General features: G+C 36.8%; 1 protein-coding gene across 1 annotated transcript in view; it reads left to right on the top strand.

Moving 5' to 3' along the window:
- The window catches only part of GABRR3 (gamma-aminobutyric acid type A receptor subunit rho3), a 366,702-nt gene that overhangs the window by 181,785 nt on the left and 163,872 nt on the right, over positions 1 to 21,045 (top strand). The window contains exon 4 of the mRNA XM_044071761.1: positions 3,915 to 3,997. Coding sequence (XP_043927696.1) covers positions 3,915 to 3,997 — 83 coding nt within the window. The remainder of the gene's footprint in view (positions 1 to 3,914; positions 3,998 to 21,045) is intronic.

Raw genomic sequence — 21,045 nt, 5'->3', positions numbered from 1 at the left:
ACAAAGTGGGCTATACTGATTCCTTTCCCTACAGGACTTAGTACAGACATTACTACCTGTTTCCAGGATGGCAGCACTATTGATCATTACAGTATTTATTAACTCTGTTGGGCAATAGCTGCTCATTGGCCATGTCATTATGCTCCAAGGGGGAAACCATCTGTGCCCATGGAATTCCTCTCAGATTGTATCTTTGCTGTCCTAGATGCATTTTAAATTGGCCTAAGGCAGTGAAAGACTGGGTAGCCCAAGCCACTCAAAAAAGGCAGCAACTCTGTTCCTGCAATCAGTCAACTGACTGATGAAACTTGGTGTTTGTTGGAAATTGTTCTTTCCAACAACTTTATTTTCTTTGACAATTGTTTCTACCTTCAGAAAATGGGTGTCACTATGGGGTCACCATGTGGAGGTAGTTTTGCCAACTGTGTCATGACTTATTGGAAGCAGGAATTACTTTTTCAAAACCACATGTTTAAATAAAACATCCATTGGTACACACGATACCTGGATGATACTTTTGTCATCATGAAAGGTGACGTAAGGGTGGCATATGAATTTGTCAATGAAATTACCCATTAACAAATTTTTTACGGTTCACATCATCGTTTAATACATTCTCCATCCCTTATCTTGATGTGAGACTAGCCAAGGGTAACACCAGTGGTAGATATATTGCCAACATCTATAGAAAGCCAACACATTTGAACAGCTTCCTACATTATAGCAGCTCTCACCCTGACCACCAGAAAAGGTCTGTGATAAAGGGGCAAATAGTTAGAGCTGTTAAAATGGTGACTTTGGATGATGATTATTATCAGGAATGTGAACTTTTAAAACAGATGTTTATTAAGAGGGCATATCCAATAACATTGGTGGATGATGTCATTAGGGAAGTCACCAAAAAAGGGAAGTGGGGCACTTCACAGCAATACTAAATCGGGGCACTCCTATTGTTAGGTGAAAAATATCAAGTAAGTCAGTACTGGATGCCACTATAGGGAATAATATGTCCAATACTGGCTACAATTTGAGTTTCATCACCCCATTTTCAAATGATGCCAGGACACTCAGGAATATTTTGATTAAAAATTGGACTTGAATAAACAAAGATACTGGAATTAATCAGAAACTGGGCGATACACCTAGAATTATTTTCAAATGTGGCTTGAATTTGAAAAATCTATTACAGTCTAGAAGGAAATCTTACATACCATATAAGGGTATGAAGAAATGTGGGCACTGCCACTATTGAAAATACATGGAAGTTACTACAAAATTTAAAATAGGTGGCAAGATTTTCAACATCAATGGGAAATATACATGTGAAACAAAAGGTGTGGTATATTTGGCTCAGTGCCAACTATGCCCAAGTTTCTACATAGGAAAAATGGAATTTTGTGTAAAACAATGTATTTATGAACATCAGTACAACATATCTAAAGCCAATCATACCAATGCCCTGGCTAGACATATTATGGAGTACCCTGATCACGAATTCTGATATATGGTTATTGATCAAGTACAACAAGACATTGGGGGGTAGATTGGCCACTAAGGTTAGAGGAGAGATAATTATTGTGGCAACTAAGATTAAATGCCAAAGCTTCTCAAGGTCTAAATGAATACAGTTCCTTGAAGTGTGTACTAAAGTTAAAATCACTTGGTAGATAATAAATGCATTACGTGTGTGTGTGTGTGTGTGTGTGTGTGTGTGTGTGTGTGTGTGTGTGTGTGTGTGTGTGTATTTTTACAGTTACACTTAATAGTGGACCTTTTATCTTATATTTTAGATGCAGTTATAAAATTTGCATTGACAAGTGTATTTTATATGAAATGCAGCTTTAAGAATTTCAGGAAGTGACGTCATGGTTACATATGTTATTTAAACTTGTGTGAATGAATGGTAGATGTCTAAAGAAGTTTATTGATTGTAGTAGACAAAAACGCTAACAATAAAATGTGTTTGTTGGAACTATCATCATCTTTTTTTGTTTTTTGAAGTTTGTTTTAATATTTAGTTGGTTTTGTTTGCTTATCACAAACTAGAAAGCAACAAATGTAAATATAAATATACAATAGTATTACAAGAAATGTACCTCAGAGTATAGCAAATAAGCTACTGTGAGCAGTGATTTAATTGCAGTTGTAAAGAAGGATTATTCTGTAGTAATGATGTCTTAATTGTGTTCACATTTGTATATATGTTTTGCATTTTGAAACTCATTAATAATTTGAAGCTATACTCTGACAACTCCTCTGATTTGTTTACCTTTCTACTTACATTGTAATGTTCTAATGTATTCATAAACTATGACTGAAATAGGGCCACTTTAGATGACTTCACTACCCCAGTAAACAAAATCGAATAAATAAAATAAAAGTGAACAAACTTACAAAACATAGAAGTATAATCGGCTTTTATCCAGTTGTGGCTGCAACACTGAAATCTTTAGAAGGTAGTTCTAACTATACTTTAGGGGAAAAAATGAGATGTAGCATTTCTGTATGTGCTTATAATCATATTATGTATCACTGGGTAAAGTTTTATGGTTAATGAAATCCAAAGATGCTATTTATAATTCACTCAGGATTTTCTACATGACTTTCTCTGCTATTGTTGTTAAGCTAACATGTCTGTACTTCCCTGGATTGTTTTCTGCTTCCTCCATTGTACAAGCACACCACATCTGCTATCCTGTGGCCCCATGGCATGTCTGTACTAGCCAGAGGTCTGATGAAGATCTCTTTCATGGGGTCTACCTTCACACTGCTCAGATTTTTGAGGACAATGGAGAGGAGGGCATCTGGCTGTTGTACTTTATACTGTCTATCAACAGCCAGTTCCCTATAAACCTCCTCCTTTCTTATTTTTTTTCTGTCTGTCCATTGTTCTCACCATTCTGCCCTGCCTCTCTCCTACTATGGTACCCTCCCATTGAATTCCTTTGTGAAGACTGAAACAATGCAATCATTCAGTATATCTGCTTTTTTCCAGTGTTCTGTGATATCCCTCCCATCTTTCCTCAGTCTTGCCCATTCTGTCCCTCTTTTCCTTCTTTCTACAATGATAAATGCCCTTATTTCTTGTTTTGATCCTTCTGCTAACAATCTTTCAAGTTTAAACTTTACCATCCTTACTGCCTCTGCAGCCTTTTTGCTAGCTTTCTTGTAGTGTGCCTCCTCCATATTTCAACATTCTCCTTTCTACCTCTTGTAGGCCCTGTCTTTTGCTCTAATTGCTGGTCTTACATTCCTGTGTAGTAATATTGTCTGTTTTCTCTTTTTTGTCTCTTCCTCAACTCCCTTGTCCATAGCCATCCCTGGCTCCTTCCTCTAACTTGTTCATGCTTTCGATTTCCTCCCAGTCTCTTAACTCATCCTTCACCACATTCCCAGTGCAGCATAATCAGCTGTTCTAAAACTTCACACCATTATCTTTGTCTTTCTATTTTCACCCCTCCTCTCTATTCTGTACCACACAGTGGCACGATCACTGATCGTTAATGGTGCCTTAATGTGGCTGTCCATGACACCCTCTGTATTGTTTAGGACTACATCCCAAATTCTATTCTTTCTAGAACAGTCCTGAACCAGTTGTCTGATCACCTCATGTTCCAAAACTTCAGTCAACTCATGCTTTCACACTCTCTGTCTCTCAATCAGCACAGAGTTTATACACATCAGCAAAATTTAAAAAATTAATAAAATAAAGGATTTTAACAGAGTGTGAATTAAAAACTCGAAAACTACTATGGTGCTGAGTATATGCCTACATTTTATTTTAAGATGTTTTGAGTCAGTTGAAACTTTTATAGCAAATAAAAGAGTGCAGTGTAAAACAGGCTTTCTATAACAGAAATGCTTATGTTTGTCCTCACATGTTTTGTGAGATATTTTTCTTTTGTACTTTGTAGGATAACAGTGTCAGCCATGTGTGCAATGGATTTTACCAGATTTCCTCTTGACACTCAGAACTGCTCTCTGCAACTTGAAAGTTGTAAGTATGTTGTACTTTTCAATAGTTTTATATACAGGGTATGCAAAGTAGAACAGGATTTCTTTATTGTACTCTGTTGCAAATTTGTTTTTCAGGCAGCTTCATCATTATAAAATGCTTGTGCTTTATCATAATTCACCTCACTGATGTTTCCACACTCATCTTTTGCATTCTTGTGGCCAACATCATAAGGATCTAAAGAAGACACAGTTCACTAAACCTGCATCATAATTCTTCTAAACAGCATTTCTTAGAATTGCAGCCCTCCCCATTTATCAATATTTGAATTACACAGTAGCTACCACTTGCTGTCCAGTGATGCCCTACTGATGTTTTAGTTTGTTGTCTTGTAACACGGGCTTTTGCTGTAGCTGGAAATGTTGGGAATTGGCACAAAATTTGGTATTAGCTTTCTCTGATCTGAAATATGCAATCAACAGTCGGATTACTATTGTTGTAATCAAACCCCTCCACTCTGTTCTTCAACTACTGAAGCTAAAACTGAATGGTGCTGATGGTACTGGTTTCTGAGGTGGTGGTGGTGCTGCGGTAGCATTGTCGCCTCATAGCAAGACATTGTCCCATTCGATTCTCAGCTAGAGCATCTTCTGTGTGGAGGCATACGTGAAAGGGCGTACCTTCGTTGAAGGTTGTGCATCAGGGCTGGTAACCCGGTATGTAAAAATCCACTACCAATCATTAGCGGACCGGAGTTCCGCTGTGGCGACCCCTAACCGGGAAAAGCTGAAAGACACAAAAAAAATATGAAATTTGGCACTTAAAAAAGAAAATGCTTAGCTGACGAAGTGCACCAGTTAAAGATGTAATCCAAACTAATAATAAATTTGGCATGCATTCACATTCACTACAAAGATAACACTTATATAGTAGTGAAAAAAAAGATAAAATGTTGCTCTTTTTGGGAGGCAATTAGAATGTTATCCCAACAGCCAGTCCTCACACTCTCAAGTTGCTTTATTTTACTTCTTGCCAAATGAATTTTGTAATGATGAAAAATTAGTTTTTAAAAGAAACACTACACAGAACAAATAGAAGTGACACACTTTATTTTCAAGGATTTCAAAAGACATAACTCAGACTATACAATAAATATGTTTGAGATGGCCACAGAGAAAGAACAGCTTTACTAGTTAGCCAGGTAAGGCCCTCACAAAATTACAGCATAACAAGAAAATGACAGTTTCATAAATGCAATAACACTTACTGGGTTGTGCATTTAACATATATTACCCCATTCCCTCATTGGGATCAGGCATTGAAATTCCTGTGTGTGTGTGTGTGTGTGTGTGTGTGTGTGTGTGTGTGTGTGTGTGTGTGTGTGTGTGTGTGTGTGTGTGTGTGTAATAGTTGTTCAGTTTATGCCCTGGCATGTATGTTTTCAGAAGTAGCTGTCTGTCTTTTTGTATGTCTGTCTGCCTATCCATATAATTATCTGTCTGTCTATCTATTTAGTAGCCTGACATTTGGATTTCATTGAATGAATTGTCCTTGAAAAAAAATCAAAGTAGCATTTAATAAAAGGGGACTTTAACTTTTCCTCAAGATGTAGGAATACTGTCCTACATAAAATACTTGTTTTTTGAAATTATTTTTCCTACCAATTGCTGTTTACTTAGTTTCATTCAAGGAAACTATATTTAGCAAAATTTTGAGGAGAAATACCACAAATCCACAGATGCACTTATGATTGCAGTTGTCTGTTAACCACTGATTCTTAACGTTCTGGGTTTTGACAGTATTCCCTGTTTAATGCAAGGGGCATTAGACATATTGTTTATTATAGACTATGGGACAATAAATAGTGCTCACTGTATTTTTAAAAGTAAGCATTTCTAAGGTGAATTCCCCTAACCTGTGAAATTAGTTAAAGGAAAAACAAAGTGATGCTTTGTGAGTATGACAAAAATTACATCAAAATATACATTTTGCAACACTCCTTCCCCTCTACAAACAAGGCTGTTAGCAAGTTAAACATCAACTCAAAGAAAGTGAAAGAAATTAAGATTCACCCACGTGGCACAAAAGATGTGGCTTGTAAGGGTACAGCCAGAGCTAGAGAAGGGTAGCCTTTTTTAAAGGGTAGTCTGGGAAACAAGCATCTTAATCCCATTCTGTTTGCAGAACAAAGATGTATGAGTATAGTGACAGTGATACAAATATAATAGCAGGGGAAATGTTGCTGGGTTGTCACCATACCAGGATATACAATCTGTAAAATGTAAAAAGATGATAAATGGAGTGAGCAGTTAAAGCAGTTATGTATTACAGCAAAAGAATTATACTGACATAACTAAGTAATAAAATGGGCAAAAAGGAGGTATCATGGGTTCCTTTAAAGAGAGAACAGACAAAATGCTTTGGTACTCACTCATACAGGCGTCATCTCAGAATAAGGGTCCGGAGTATCCATGCTATAACTGACCAAAAGTGTCATTCCCAAATCCCAATGAATACAGCTATAGGTCAAGTTATGCCAGAACAAGAATACTGGATCTTAAAATGGCAAACACTAACAATATCCTAAATACAAAGCAAGAAGGGAAGATGAAAATTCATTTTGCTGGTTGGTGAATTTTTCCAGGCCTAATGTTCAATGTAAACAACAGTGTATTTGCTTCAAACTAATATCAGAATTGTCTGCACAATTTGTCCTACAGTATCTCTGTGACTCTCAGTGGTGACAGAAACTGTTGGTGAAGCTGACACTATAGTTAACCACTCGACCCATAGGCTGTACGTGCTTTTAATGACTGATGTAGGATCTACTCATGCCTGCATCATAGTTAATTTCATTTTATTGCTGAGAAGCTCGCTGCTTTCCTCAGAAAAGCATGTAGTTTGCCCACAATCAGTGTGTCTGAGTCCTTACACATCAGACCAGAAACCTCAAAACCTACATACAGCAATTTGTGGTGTTTTAACTGCAATTTTTTTGTTATAGGTCCTTGAAGATTTTGAGTTTGCGTCATGTTTTTGAAGCAATGCGTATACAAGAGTTGGAACTTTGCAGGTACAGTTTGTCTAATTTGAATTCAGCAATGGAGTGTGGCAGATGGAAAGTGAAAACTCCTCCGTGGTGTTTTCTTTTTTCCATAGTTGTGCAGCTGTGCTGTTAGTATATTTATGTAAGGGCATATGGGGTGAAGCCTCCACATGGGACTGTAGTGAGGTTCATGGGTTCATAGGTAAATACTTGGGAATCAGTTTGCAGGCTACTGCACCTAGACAATAACCATCAACTTACCAAACTCTGTACCTTGTGTCTGTGAGGCAATACCTCAACCATTGTGCCAACCCCCGACCTCCTAAAAAATACTTCTTTTGTGTTTCACGGACACTGATGCTTGTGGTGGACTGATGTTAACTTGTCTATGCACAGGACCTAGTCTTTGTTTTTGAAACTTTTGGTCAAGGACACATCCTCAATCTTGTAAAAGAGGCAGGCTGATTATAAGAATGTGATTATCATGAGTGACTTTGTAACAATTTGTGATGACTAGTTCTTTAACTAACATGAATGGATCAGTTATATAACAGACTATTAAACTCCTACCGTCTTACTCAATTTGTGTCCGCATCCACAAACCTCAGTACCCACTCCTTCAATCATTAACTTCTGTCTAACTAGCTGCCTTTACTGGTTGCAAGGGACAGAAGTGATAAATGTCTCAATCAATCACTGATTCCCTGAAATGGTCACTTGATCAGATAAAGACTGAAGACTCACTCTCTTAGAATTGTGGTATATATTAATTTCGACTCTGCCCCTTTAAGAAACCTGTGCTTTCAAGTGGCATGCCTTCTAAATATGTGTCTAGTCATTGAAGTAAAAAATCTCCTCAGATAAGCTCAGTTTAAGCATCTGTCTTCTTATTTTTTTTTTTTTATAATTTAATGTCTGCTACTAACGCATGGTGTCAAGAGTGAAGAAATAACTAAAAACCTGTATATATCATTTGGACACATTGCTCTTTATTATATTTTCAAATAAATCGACTGCAAATATGACATTGCCAAAAGCTGTGATCCTTCTCAGCAAACAAGAAGTTCAAGGTAACCTAACAGAAAACTGGAAGTCATAGATTCAAAGACTTGAATTTTTTAATGCTGCTTTGGAGTTAAATGGAAAATGTATAAATAACTACTTTTTACATACACGAGAAGAAGCAATTAAAAATGCATGATACATCTCAGATGACAAAGGTTTGCTTTGTTTTTTTAAGACATCAATGGCTATATGAAAATATTGATGCTTATGTGACTGAATTTAGACATATAGCTTAAAGACTGTGAGTCTAAAAATCTGCATGAGCAATAAGAGATAAAACTGTGTGTGGCATACAGACTGTGTCAGAAATCAGTTACAGATGGAAAAGAACTCAACACTGGAAAAAGATCAAGTGAATTAACTGACATACGGATGTAAGAGCTGACAAAAGAGATGGATGTTTGCAGCATAAATTTGAAAAGTGCATAAAAATGAGTTTTAAAAGTTTATATATATATATATATATATATATATATATATATATATATATATAAATGCAAGCTGAACATGAAGAAGTTCAAAATGTACTAGGAAACTTATGGTGGTAACAAAACTAAAAAGGATGTTTACTACTCTACAGCCTGTGTGTGCGCAATGTGCGGATATTCCCATTAAAGTAGAACTTGCTGCCCACTTTACAACAGCACATGCAGAATCTGTGTAAATGTTGGCCATTTTACTAAAATATGTAAATCTAACTTGAAAATGTGTTTAGCAAGCATAACGTTTTGTTAAGTAGCTGAGGTGATTTTTTTTGTGAAAATGGAACCAGTTCAGATCTAATGAGGAACAGTTTGTTGACACAACTCATATATATCCAGTAAAGACAGAATTCTCCTCAAAGACAGGAAAAAGTATACATGTTGCAGAAGCAGGAAAGACTAGTTAGAGAAGCTGCTGATTAATAGCAGATGTACTGATTTTACGCTGGACACCAGAGGTGTATGCAGTATTTTAATTGAATGTTATTTAAATGCTTTGGGATTAAAGGAAAAGCTGTACAGTTCCATGGTTGCTTTGTTGCTGCATTCAGCCCATAGACTCATTCACAAGTGACAAATGAAACTTCAGTTCATAGGTTCATAGGTTCATAGGTTTATACTAGGCTATCTGCCCTAAGGCATTTATAAGCCTAGCCCAAATTTTTGTGGCTTACGCCATCCCTTATATGAAAAAATACTGTGCCCATTACTTTGTTGTGCCTCTGTCCAGCAGTGACACAGAGATGATTCCCGGGGTAAACCTACGATCTCCCATCCACAGGTCAAGATTTCTCTTGAACAGAGGCCTCACATGGACCGGGATTTTATTCCACAGCATAGGGAGTCTCTGAGTGATAAATCTATCCCTCCAGCACGTCCTATTTATATCCGTGCTAAGGTTTAAGTCGCTTGCTCTAGTGGTTTTGGTGGATTTGGATTTTTTGAGGTGGAGCATGTCCATTAATTCCGGGTTGGACATGGCCTTGTATGTCAGGCACATGTCACCTCTGAGCAGACGGTATGCGACTGAATAGAGCTGGTGTTTCTTCAATCTGGCAGCATATGACAGATTTTGGAGTCCCTTTATCCTTTTGGTGAGGAACTTTTGGGGTCTCTCAAATTGCTGCAGATGTCGGGTGAGATACATCCCGAATGGGGCATTGTACTCGATCATTGGTCTGATAAGTGAAGAGTACAGGGGAACAATGACCTCACTAGATCTGGATATGAATCCCTTCATGATCAGATGGGCAATGTAGAAGGTCTTTCTAACCACTTTAGCAATGTGAGTGTCAAAAGAAAGGCCACTGTCAGCCTGGGTCCCCAGGTCCCTGATAACCTCTTCTGTGCTTAGTGGATTGCCACCTATATGGTAGCTTGGGGTTACCTTGTTTTTCCAGAAGGGTATGACTATACATTTTTTGGCGTTTAACTTCAGGCCATGGCTCTGGCACCAGCTATCTGTTTCTGTGAGTCCCTTCTGAAGGATATCCATGTCTGAAGCACTTTCCACTATGGCACCCAGTTTGCAGTCGTCTGCAAACTTTGTCAGCCAAAGTCCTCCCATGTTGGCCTGTACTTCTGAGAAGTAGATGCCGAACAATAGGGGGCCAAGGACAGAGCCCTGTGGGACACCACTTGTGACCGGCTTGGAGTCTGACATAGCGCCAGCAACTCTAACCCTGTGGGTTCTGTCCTTAAGCCAGTTTGCAACCCATCTTGTGACATATGGGTTTACATTTAAGCTGGTAAGTTTTTCTACAATACCCAAGTGGGGTATTGTGTCAGAAGCCTTTGCAAGGTCAAGGTAGGCTGTATGGACTGCCTTTCCCTCATCAATGGCCTTGGTGACTGTTACCAAGTTCAAAAGGCATGATCTTCCCTTGACGAAGTCAAACTGGGTCGGGTCCAATGTCTGCAAGTCCCCTATATCTTTGTTTATGAGCTCCATTATGATCCTCTCCATAGCTTTGCAGACTAGACTTGTTAAGCTTATGGGAGAGGCACCGCCTTTGTGGAGTGGGACCACAGTTGCCGTCGCCACTCCTTGGGCACGTATCCTGTGGTAAGGCTGAGATTAAACAGTTGCCTTATGTGCGGGTTTAATTCCTCAATTATCTCATGTAGCACACAGCCGGGGACACCATCCGGTCCCATTGATGCTGTGTTTTTAGCTTTAGAGAGCAGCTCATTTGAGATGTCTGGGAGGCTACACTGCTGGGATAGTTATCTCTCCTTTAGGGGAGAGGGGTGAGTTTGCACTGAACCTGTCTGCCAGTATGTTGGCAATGTCTGTGGGTTCAGTGATTTTTGTATCATTTTGGACTAATTCTGAGCATATCTGGGAGTTTCCACCCAGGTTCCTAACATAGCTGAAAAAGGCCTTATAATTGTCCTTTGAATTCATGGCAATTTTTCTCTCAAAATTGGCCTTAGTTGATTTTATGAGTGCTCGTATTTTTTTACTAATAATGATCAGGGTGACTTCCTTTTATGGATTTTGTTCTATCATGTAATAGCTTTCTCCTTTTATTGTAAAGTTTGTTAATGGCTGGGGTCCACCAGACTGGACGTTTGCCCTTTGTGGAAAGAGTCTTGGTTTTATTTGGGATTGCCTGATCCATGCAGTCCTAGAGGTGTTCATAGAAGGCATTTGTAAGGACTTCCACAGCTTGGGTTGTGGTTTCCACTGGCTCAGGGGCATTGAAGGATACCACACCAGTCTTGAGTAGTGTGAAGTTTGCTTTAGAGAAGTTCTTCACTGTGGTCTTTTTTGTTTGGGGTGGGGGCGGGATGTGGATTTCCAGTGAGATTAGTTTATGATCAGATCTCACCAATGAGGGATATACTTCCACTGTGGAGCGTTTTGTCCACATGTTTGTGATAATGAGATCTAGTATATTTTCTCCTCTCGTGGGAACAGTGACTAGCTGTTCCATGGCATTTGAATTTATGAACTCCAGGATCCGTTGGGCTAGAAAGTTAGGGCTTGAGTAATGTTCCCAGTCTATATTCGGGTAGTTGAAGTCACCCAATATGATGGTGTTTGGAGATACATTTATACCCTCCAGTGTCTTCAGGAAGGCTGTGTGGGGTTCCTGAGTTTGAGAGGGTGGCCTGTAGCATGCTACAATTTGTAGAGCAGTTTTGCCTATGGTTAGTTGCACCTGGATGGTTTCTGAAGCTTCGTGCGTTGCCACCAACCTGGAGGTGTGGGTATCCTTTATGAATATGGATACACCCCCTCCTTTTGTGGTGTGGTCCGGGTTTTGGGGCTGGAACATATGATATGAGGTAAAACCTAATAGTGCCGGGGTGCTCTCAGGAGCCTTGAACCAGGTTTCAGTTACAGCACAGACATCAATGTTCTCCAGGCTGAGAACCTCCACGCGGGCCTGCATTTTGAGATTTAGACTTCTGGCATTGAGCAGCATTACCCTCAGTTTCTTCCCATTTTTGTTTTCTAGGGTGGTAGGTTTAGAATTTGAGCCTTGCCTAAAAAAGGCACTATGGGGGTGGCAAGAGCCTTAGCCAATATCCTGAATCCCAGGGGTGACAGGTGCAAGGCAGCATGGCTTGTCAAGCATGTCATCCCAGGCAGACAGACACTGGATCCCCTTTGAATGACACCAGACATTAAGCCAGTTGTTAAAGCTGATCATCTTGTCTCTATATTGTGGCATCATTCTTGGTGAAGGAAGGATACTGCTCAGGGTCAGGTACATTTCATGTACAGAAATGTTATGCAAGGTGTCTCAAGAAGTAAATCTGCAGCAGGTTAATGTTTTGAGCTCAGCCACATGCAAAATAAAAGTTGTTGGTGGTAAACAAATTATAGCATTCAAGCTAAACTTCATGATTAAAACTGACGCCGAGATTGTTCACAGCACTAAGGGGAATAATATGCAGAAACTCAGACAGTATGTAGTTATGATGGCTGTTCTTAGCATATTTCAAATGAAAATAAATTGAATCACGGCAGTAAAGTTGTGCAAGAGCCAGAAACCATAGTTGTACACCAGACCTTGAATAAAGCTATTAGGAGAGAACACTACATTCACAAGACAGCTAAAGAAGCTGTAGTGGTGATGCTGAGCTGAGGGCCAGTACTTATCAGTGCTGGATGTCAATTATAGGTTTTGTCAGGGAAAAATTTAATGGGTAAATAAGCTGAAAGATGTATATTTTTAACACCCCAACCTCAGAAAATACCTTTTCAAATATTGTAGAAAGCATGAATGTGGCTTTGAAGTTTCTAGAGGACATACTGGTATGGGGATGAATCACAGCTGGTACATGATCTCAGATAGGCAAAGTTGTTTGAAAGCCTGCAATGTTATAATTTGAAGCTGAACCCAAAGAAGTGCCAATCAGATATGGCGTATAGGTTCATAGACTTATAGGTAATTACTAGGCTAACAACCCTAAAAAGCCTTTTTAAACCTATCTATGTATTCCCAAATATAATTGAAAGGATAAATTACCTGTGGGTATATAGCTCTGTGTAGGTGGCAGAGCATTTACAAGCTGCCTCTGTCCAATAGGGGATAGGTCAAAGTCCAGGGATACATTTTTTGATTTCCCATCTATTGGTCCAGGTTATATTTGAATAGCAAAAAACTTCACTTGCAGACTTCACTGATATAATCTGAACTTTAATTTAGCTCTTTCATTCAGAGTATAAATAAGGACTTCATCAGAATTTATAAAAAAATACACCACACCCATTAAATAATAATCACATGACCACTACGATCACATGACCACAGCGGGCATTCTTAGAGAGACAATATTTAAAATATAGTAACACGCTCATAAAAATACATCTAGCAATATTAAAACAAATGAATAAATGATTACATTGGTAAATTAAGTTAAAATTTGAATATGATCAACTTACTTTTTAGAAAATATTTAAATTAATAGAGTAATTTAGTCCAGGAAATTTCTCTGCAAGATGGTTTCCTTCATTTCCAGCCTAGTCTTTAAATCTCCTTCCCTCATATCCAGAAATTCTCAGACAAGAACAAAAATAAAACCTTTTACATTCTGTACAATTAACAGTATGGTTGAATAATGCATTCTTCAAATTTTTCTATTTTATGTCATGCACATATTTTTTCATATGCTCAGATAGAGCTCTGCTTTTCATCCCCACATAAAAGCAGGTTATGATGAACAAATATCAACATAAACAACCCCTTGGGATTTACAGTTAAAATGGTACTTAGCTACAATTGTTTTATCCGTGTGCTCCAAAATAATAAATGGCCCTTTAGAAATTAGTCTGCAGATATTACAGTTGCTGCATTTATATGTCTTGTGTTTTTGCAGTATAAGGTATCTTAATTAAAGTATTATTATTTTATAAAATATGTGTCATTACCAGAATTTGTGCAAACAAATTTGGGTTTATTGCCTACAAGGTTAGCAATTTCAATAATTCCTAAGAGAACGTTCCAGTTATCTATCAATACCTCTTTAATGGCACAAGAATCAATTCACATAGCTAAATAAAATGCATTTTCTTATTTTCTGCCCCATGAAGACCCTCTCTATACCCTTGTATTAATCTGGTTAACTTGTTTTTGAGGGTCACCAAGGCAAGGTCATATAGCCATACTACACCTTATGTGATGAAATGACATATTGCTAGACTAGGGTTTAAAAGTAACTGAGTAGTTGTGCCTTCATTTTTAATAAAAAAGATGTTGATTAAGACACATGAAACAGATGCAGGTATTTAAAGTGCAAAGACTAAGCAAATGAGGTCTTGTCTATGATATCCACTGAAACTGAAAGAATTGTAAGGTGCAGTGCCATACATGACTTGCTACAAAAAGAGTGTACCTTGAGAAAAAAATGATTCCACATGAGATATCAGACCACCCCATGGGCAAATGTTGGAGTGCATCTAGTCCAGTACTAAGATACACTATATCTGATATGCACTGACTACTATTTAAAATACCCTAAGGTATCCTGACAGAGAAATAGAGAGATAGAGAGAGAGAGAGAGAGAAAGAAAGACTACAACAAAGACAACGATCATTGTCATGGGAGGCATTCTTGCTGGACATAGGACATACAAGACTGCTATTTCTAACAATAGCTCACAGTTTAGGAATTCAGAATTCCAGGTAGTTGCATTTGGCTGAAAACTATGACAAATACCACAAGCCTAAAATGGCTGCAATTCAATGGTTAACTTCAAAGGGCTATCCAAACAGTAAAAAATGCATGGAAAAATATATCTTAGTCATCGTGCACTGTTAGAACTACAAAGTCCTTTGTACAGCCAGTGGGATTGTCCCCCCTCAACTTTTTATGGATTGCAAAGTCAAAACTCCATATCTCAATAGTGATGTTGCAAGCATGATAGATACCATTTCACAAAGAAAAATAGAAACACACTCAATGGATCCAAAAATAACTATAACCATACATAAAGAAACTATACTGCAGCTAGAAGATACTGCACAAATACTAGATGTAATGGATAAAAATAATATACATTTGTAAGCCACTGTAACATGTGAACTAACAATATTACATTTTACAGTACTTCAAAGTGTTTCAGCCAAACATACATCACTTGTTTAAAAAAACCCAAGCAAGACTGTGATCCAACACAAATGTTCCAAGAAGTAGCATAATGGAATGAACACAATGGAACAAAATAAAAAGATTGTATCAGAAGAGGACAAAACAAAAAGACTGTGTCACGATGATCCACCCTGATGTAGAATAAAACCCATCAGGAAGTCAAAGTCTTAAGATTTTGATCCCTGTTCCATGGATCCGGAGTCCTCAAAGTGTGAACCCTATCCCAAGACCCCCTTCCTGAGAAACCAATCGCTTATCCCATAAGCCATTATTAACACTGTTCTCCAATAATCAAGATATGTTCGAATAATTAGGCTACTTGAGAGGCACGAATTGGAATCGCCTTGAGGTCAGTAACTTAAACTCTAGATTGAAAAGTGCTGTTGCTTTATTGTTTGTTTATCAAAAACTGGTAGCAAAAGTATTTCTTTAAACGTATTTCAAGTAAGAATAGTTTTGATATTTCACCTTAAACATGTTATTTTTTCTTTACACTCTACATATTTGTCATTATCTTGAAATGACAGTGAGTTAGTGCATGGCTGCATGAATGTCAAAAGTCTCTTTTATTCCATCTTTAGATACAGTAGTTTTTTTTTTTTTTTTTTTGTGGTTAGTTCTCTTTGTAATATTTTTTCCATTTGAAAATTCCCTTTGTCTCCTAGATCTCCAATGACATACCTGTGTAAATGGGATATTAAATTGGATACAACAGCAACAGGTATAAACATTTTGGGAATATAGACTAGCCATGACCTTCAGAAGTTAAATACGATTTGAATAAAAACATATCCATTTAGATGGGATAAGTTTAACTACAATACTTTGACTAGATATTCAATCAACAAATACTGCCCCAGAAATCTTTTATATAATAAGCAATACATTCTGTGATATTTCTCAGACATGTTTTAAAATACTAAAACTTAATTGCTTTTTTCATCCGGAAAAAAAAAGAAAGAATTAATTTTACTAATCACAAAAGTGGTTTCAAAATCCCAGATTTCTGGAAATAATTAATAATTGCATAGTCCACAACATTTTTACAAGGTTAGCATTTATAATATATATAATAATAGCCAGTATCCACGTTGTAAGAATTGTTAACTAGTTTATCTTCAGAGTTATTTTGACCAACATGGCAACAGAAAGCTGCTAAAACTGAAATGTGTTCTCTTTTTCCTTCGGCTTATTTGATTTTCATTGTGAATGACAAAGTGTGTTTATTGTACTATTTATTTAAGATGTTATTTCCAAGCTGTCCACTGTCACTGTTGTTCCTGCCAGGTAAATTGTAATTCAGTAGCTTCTTTCAGACTGATTTTAGTGTCTCAGTTCGTTTTACTTCTTCTGTTTTTTTCACAAAGATACGAGGCATTTTCAACTGAGCTACAGACAATCTAAGAGTAGAAGGCATTCTAATTTCATACTAGGAAGCTTGCTTTGTATTGGTGTTTTGGATAGGCCACATTGCTTCAAAGTCTGGTTGCCTGTGCTTCACTGCTGCCAGTTTGCTACATACTGCTTACTTTGGATGCATTATCCTTAAAAGCTGGTATGCACGTGACTCTTGGTGGCCTGTTAAGTCACATAAACCTTTACTCCCATTTTCTAGTAATTGGCTGCCAATAGCATCAAACTTAATAAAGCCTTACGTATAAGCAATTCTGATCTTGTGTTCCAGCTCAAAATAATCATTTCCTTAGTTATAGCTCCTTGCTCCCCTAACATTTCTGACAGAATATATTATGGGGTATTTTAAAATCTGCAACTCATTACACTCCCAAAAAAACATGATCCCATTTACCTCTCTTTTTTTTCCATCACACCTTCAGCATTTGCTATCCACCTGTGGAAAAATTCCCTGAAATCTGTTTGAGGTACAGAAATACCTATGTAAATACTTCCAAACAAAATCCTAAATCTTCTAGACTTTGTTGCATACTTAGGAGCCATGCATATGTCCTCTCATTGTTCCTTTGTAAATTGCCTTCCCAGTCTATCTTCCTAATCCACTAACCTTATCTGACTGATTCTTTTTAGCTATTGTGCAATATTTTATCTGCCCTGCTAATTATCCCTTTTTAACAGCAGTTTTTGTTCTTATTTCAACTAAAAACTCTACCAGAGCTGATCTTTCACTTAGCACCCCTATCCCTTTTTCTTTGCCTATACTCTAAAATTAATCCCTGATACAGAAGTCAGTCTTTAACCTGCAATCCAAACATCTGCTTGTCTTCATCCCACTCTTTTACCTTTACCTCTCTTGTTATCTGTACACAATACCATGGTTCCTTTGTCAATTTTCTACAGTAAATTCTGTCCCCTCTTACCTATTTTCTATACTCATACTTGCAGTCATCTGTATTGACACAATCTCCTTTCCCCATTCCTGTGTTGCTATTTGCTAAGTTCTGAGAAAAACTTTTAGGAACATAGTATTCTGTATGGTTGTTGTTAAGTTCTTTAAGGATCTGCATCCAAAATACCACCCTCTCCTTATTTCTCAGATTACTCCGTTTCATTATAATCATCTCTTTACACTTTGATTTACAGCCTTCTGCTTGTGTTATATAAATGAGCCTTAAAAGTGTAGCTCAGTCTAAAGTATCCATGCAAATCATTTAATCCTAAACAACCTTGTTCTGCTGGAAGGATCAACTTATCCCATTTAACTCTTGCCCTCTTTCCCTTCCAAATAAATTCCTTCAACTCTTTATTGGTTACTGTCTGCAACTTCTCGTCTAGTTCATAAAAATAGGCCTAAACTATGTATAAACCTAAAGGGACTAAAAACATTTTCACTGCCTGTTATATTACTTTTTACTGGTCTGTTACAGATAAATGCTAATACAAGGAGTGGTGTTATTGCACACCGAATCTGTTAAGTGTGATTAGAGAATGGGCTACCCTGATTGGAGAATGAGCGTTCTCCAGTAGGGTATTAATGTACAAGTAATGCCCACTGAAAAACATGTCCACCACTTCACGGCAGCATGTCAAGCCACTGTGGAGCTCAGACTGAGAAAATGGAACAGCCACCATTATTGTGTGTGTGTGTTTATGTCTGTGTGTGTGTGAGTGTATGCATGCATGTGAGTGAATGCGAGAATGATCGAGCCATTATTTTACACTCACTAAGCAGCACTTTTGTTGTTTAGTGAGTGTAAAATATAAATATAAAAGAAAAAAAGTATGTGTATGTGTGTTTCTGCATATGTGTTTATGTTTCTGTGTTTGTGTGTGTGTGTGTGTGTGTGTGTGTGTGTGTGTGTGTGTGTGTGTGTGTGTGTGTGTGTGTGTGTGTGTGTGTGTGTGTGTGTGTGTGTGTGTGTGTGTGTGTGAATACGTGCATAAAAGCGAGGTGTCTGTGAGTGTGAGTGTGAAGAGTGAGAGCGATCCAATCCTGGCAGCAGCAGCATTCAAGAGGTTTATGTTTACGTACCTCTCTTCTCTTTGATAACTAAATAAAACGGAAAATAAAGAGGGAACAAAGGCTCAAAACATGAGCATATTCCTGTTTAAAAAATCACAAAAGTGGCTGCAATAGGGCTTGTGTTAGCATGCATTTTCTGAGGTCAAGGGTGTGTGAGTGAGGGGGGCAGTGCCTGTGTGGCAGAGGGAGAGATAGTGCTTATTTCTCCACATTTTATCTCAAGAAATGTGGATAAAGCCTGAAATAAAGGGGGAACAAAGGCTCCAAAATAGGAACAGATTTTAAATAAAATAAATAAATAAATACAAATTAAGGTAAATAACAGAATTTGTGTTAACATGAATTTTCTGAGGGTAATAAAGTATGAAAGTCAAATGGATGTCATTATTTAGTGACTTCAATCCCCAAATGACTGGCAAGAAACCATTTTAGCAGTAAGGGACCAAAAAATGAAGTAAAGATCTAGATATTAAAAAAAATGATATATTTTGGATGTAAAATGCTTCCTCTAACATCATTTACATATAGTACAGCAATTAGAAACATTAGGTGGAGGAACTATTTTACATAAAACAAAGCAAAAGCAATAACGGAAGAACTGCCACTTGAATGGGCTAATACCCAAACTTCATCCGACAAGAATTACACAGTAAAACCACCTATATATATATATATGTACCCCTATCTTCACAAACATTTTCAATAAACAATTAAATAATATATATATACATATATATATATATATATATATATATATATATATATATATATATATATAAAATAAAAAATAATAAATAATAATTAATCGATCAATACATTATTGTGCAGTATTAACCCATTAATTACTAAAAACATTATTTTTATGCAATGTATTATCTTCCAAAATGACACCCTTATATACAAAGTGCATTTACAAACATGTGGATGTCAACACACTTCATATTTGGGCCCATATTATTATGTTATACCTTCGGAATATCAACAATTTAATAAGAATTGACATCATATTATAGACATTCCTATGGCTAACCATACCACTACTGTGTCATAACCTCAACAATATTTAACGTCAATCCTACTATGCAACAAACTAAAATCATTGTGTTTAAAAACAGTGTATCACACAACCTATATAAGCATAATAAAAAGTGAATAAAAAATAATAAATAAACAATCAATCAATACATAATACGCTTATATATTAATACCTAGCCCAATATACCAACCTAGTATGTTTAAATACACAACCTATATAAGCATAATAAAAAGTGAATAAAAAATAATAAATAAACAATCAATCAATACATAATATGCTTATATATTAATACCTAGCCCAATATACCAACCTAGTATGTTTAAATTACATACGTAGCCTTATTTATACCGCAGGAATTTGACTTTTGTTTTATTTTATTTTAATTTGTTTAGTTATCTACGCAATGCTTTTAATTTAAGAATACATTTAATAGAGGCATATTCGTTCAGGCCCGGGGGACATAGGCTGATGTTCTTATTTGCCATAAAACGTCTTGTTCCTCTAAGTACAACTGCCACGGGCCACCCCTCACATCATTTTAACTTGTTGCAAAATTATAAAAGTGAACCTGTGGTCTGGGAATTCCAAAATATGTTTGGCTAATGCATTAGTGATATCCACCTTACTCATAGCATACTGATGTTCATAAATTCTTTGTCTTAATTTCCTTACATTTTTTCCTATTTAGAAAGAGGGACACCCTTCAATGCAACATAAACAACGCCTTTTGATTCACAATTAAACTTGTCTTTTAAGTGCTATTCTTTTCCATTAATCCTGACCTTGTCTCTTGGTATAATATGTCTACATTGGGGACGCATTCCACATTTATTCATACCTGCGACTGGCCTTTTTCTTACTCATCTCAACCAGATTTTTCGGGTTAAAGCCTCTTCTATAAGTAAACTTTGGTTTTAGACCAATCGACTTACTTAAAGTGTGGTTTTCCAAAATTATAGTACAATTTTTAGTAATAATATACTTAATTATTTTATGATCTAAGCTATATGTAAACAAAAAAAATTAAGGCTTAGAGAATTATTACTTCTGCCACTTAGGTTACTGTTGTGTTCAATAGGCCGTCTATCAATCCTATTTGTAGTTCCACCTAACAAAAGGGGCTTAAATGAATTGTATCTGTTATTAGTGTTTCTGGATACCCTCTATTGAGGAACATTGTTTTCATTATTCCACATTTATACATGAAATCATGATGATCAGAAATCATCCTTGCGGCCCTTTCAAATTGCCCCTTAACCACAGCCTTTTTCTGATGATAACTATTTTACATCCAAAATATATAAAAAAATAATATAGTAATAAAAGAAATATAAATAAGTAAGTAAAATGCAACAGTTTTACAGAGAGCCCATTTTCTATGCACAATAATGCCCTCCAGGATTTGTGTTAATGTGTAAT

This window comes from Protopterus annectens, chromosome 5.part0 (genome assembly GCF_019279795.1).
Source record: "Protopterus annectens isolate FY-2018-M chromosome 5.part0, PAN1.0, whole genome shotgun sequence".
Lineage (NCBI taxonomy): Eukaryota > Metazoa > Chordata > Ceratodontiformes > Protopteridae > Protopterus > Protopterus annectens.
The sequence above is the reverse complement of the archived record's forward strand: the minus strand, read 5'-3'. Positions and strand labels throughout refer to the sequence as shown.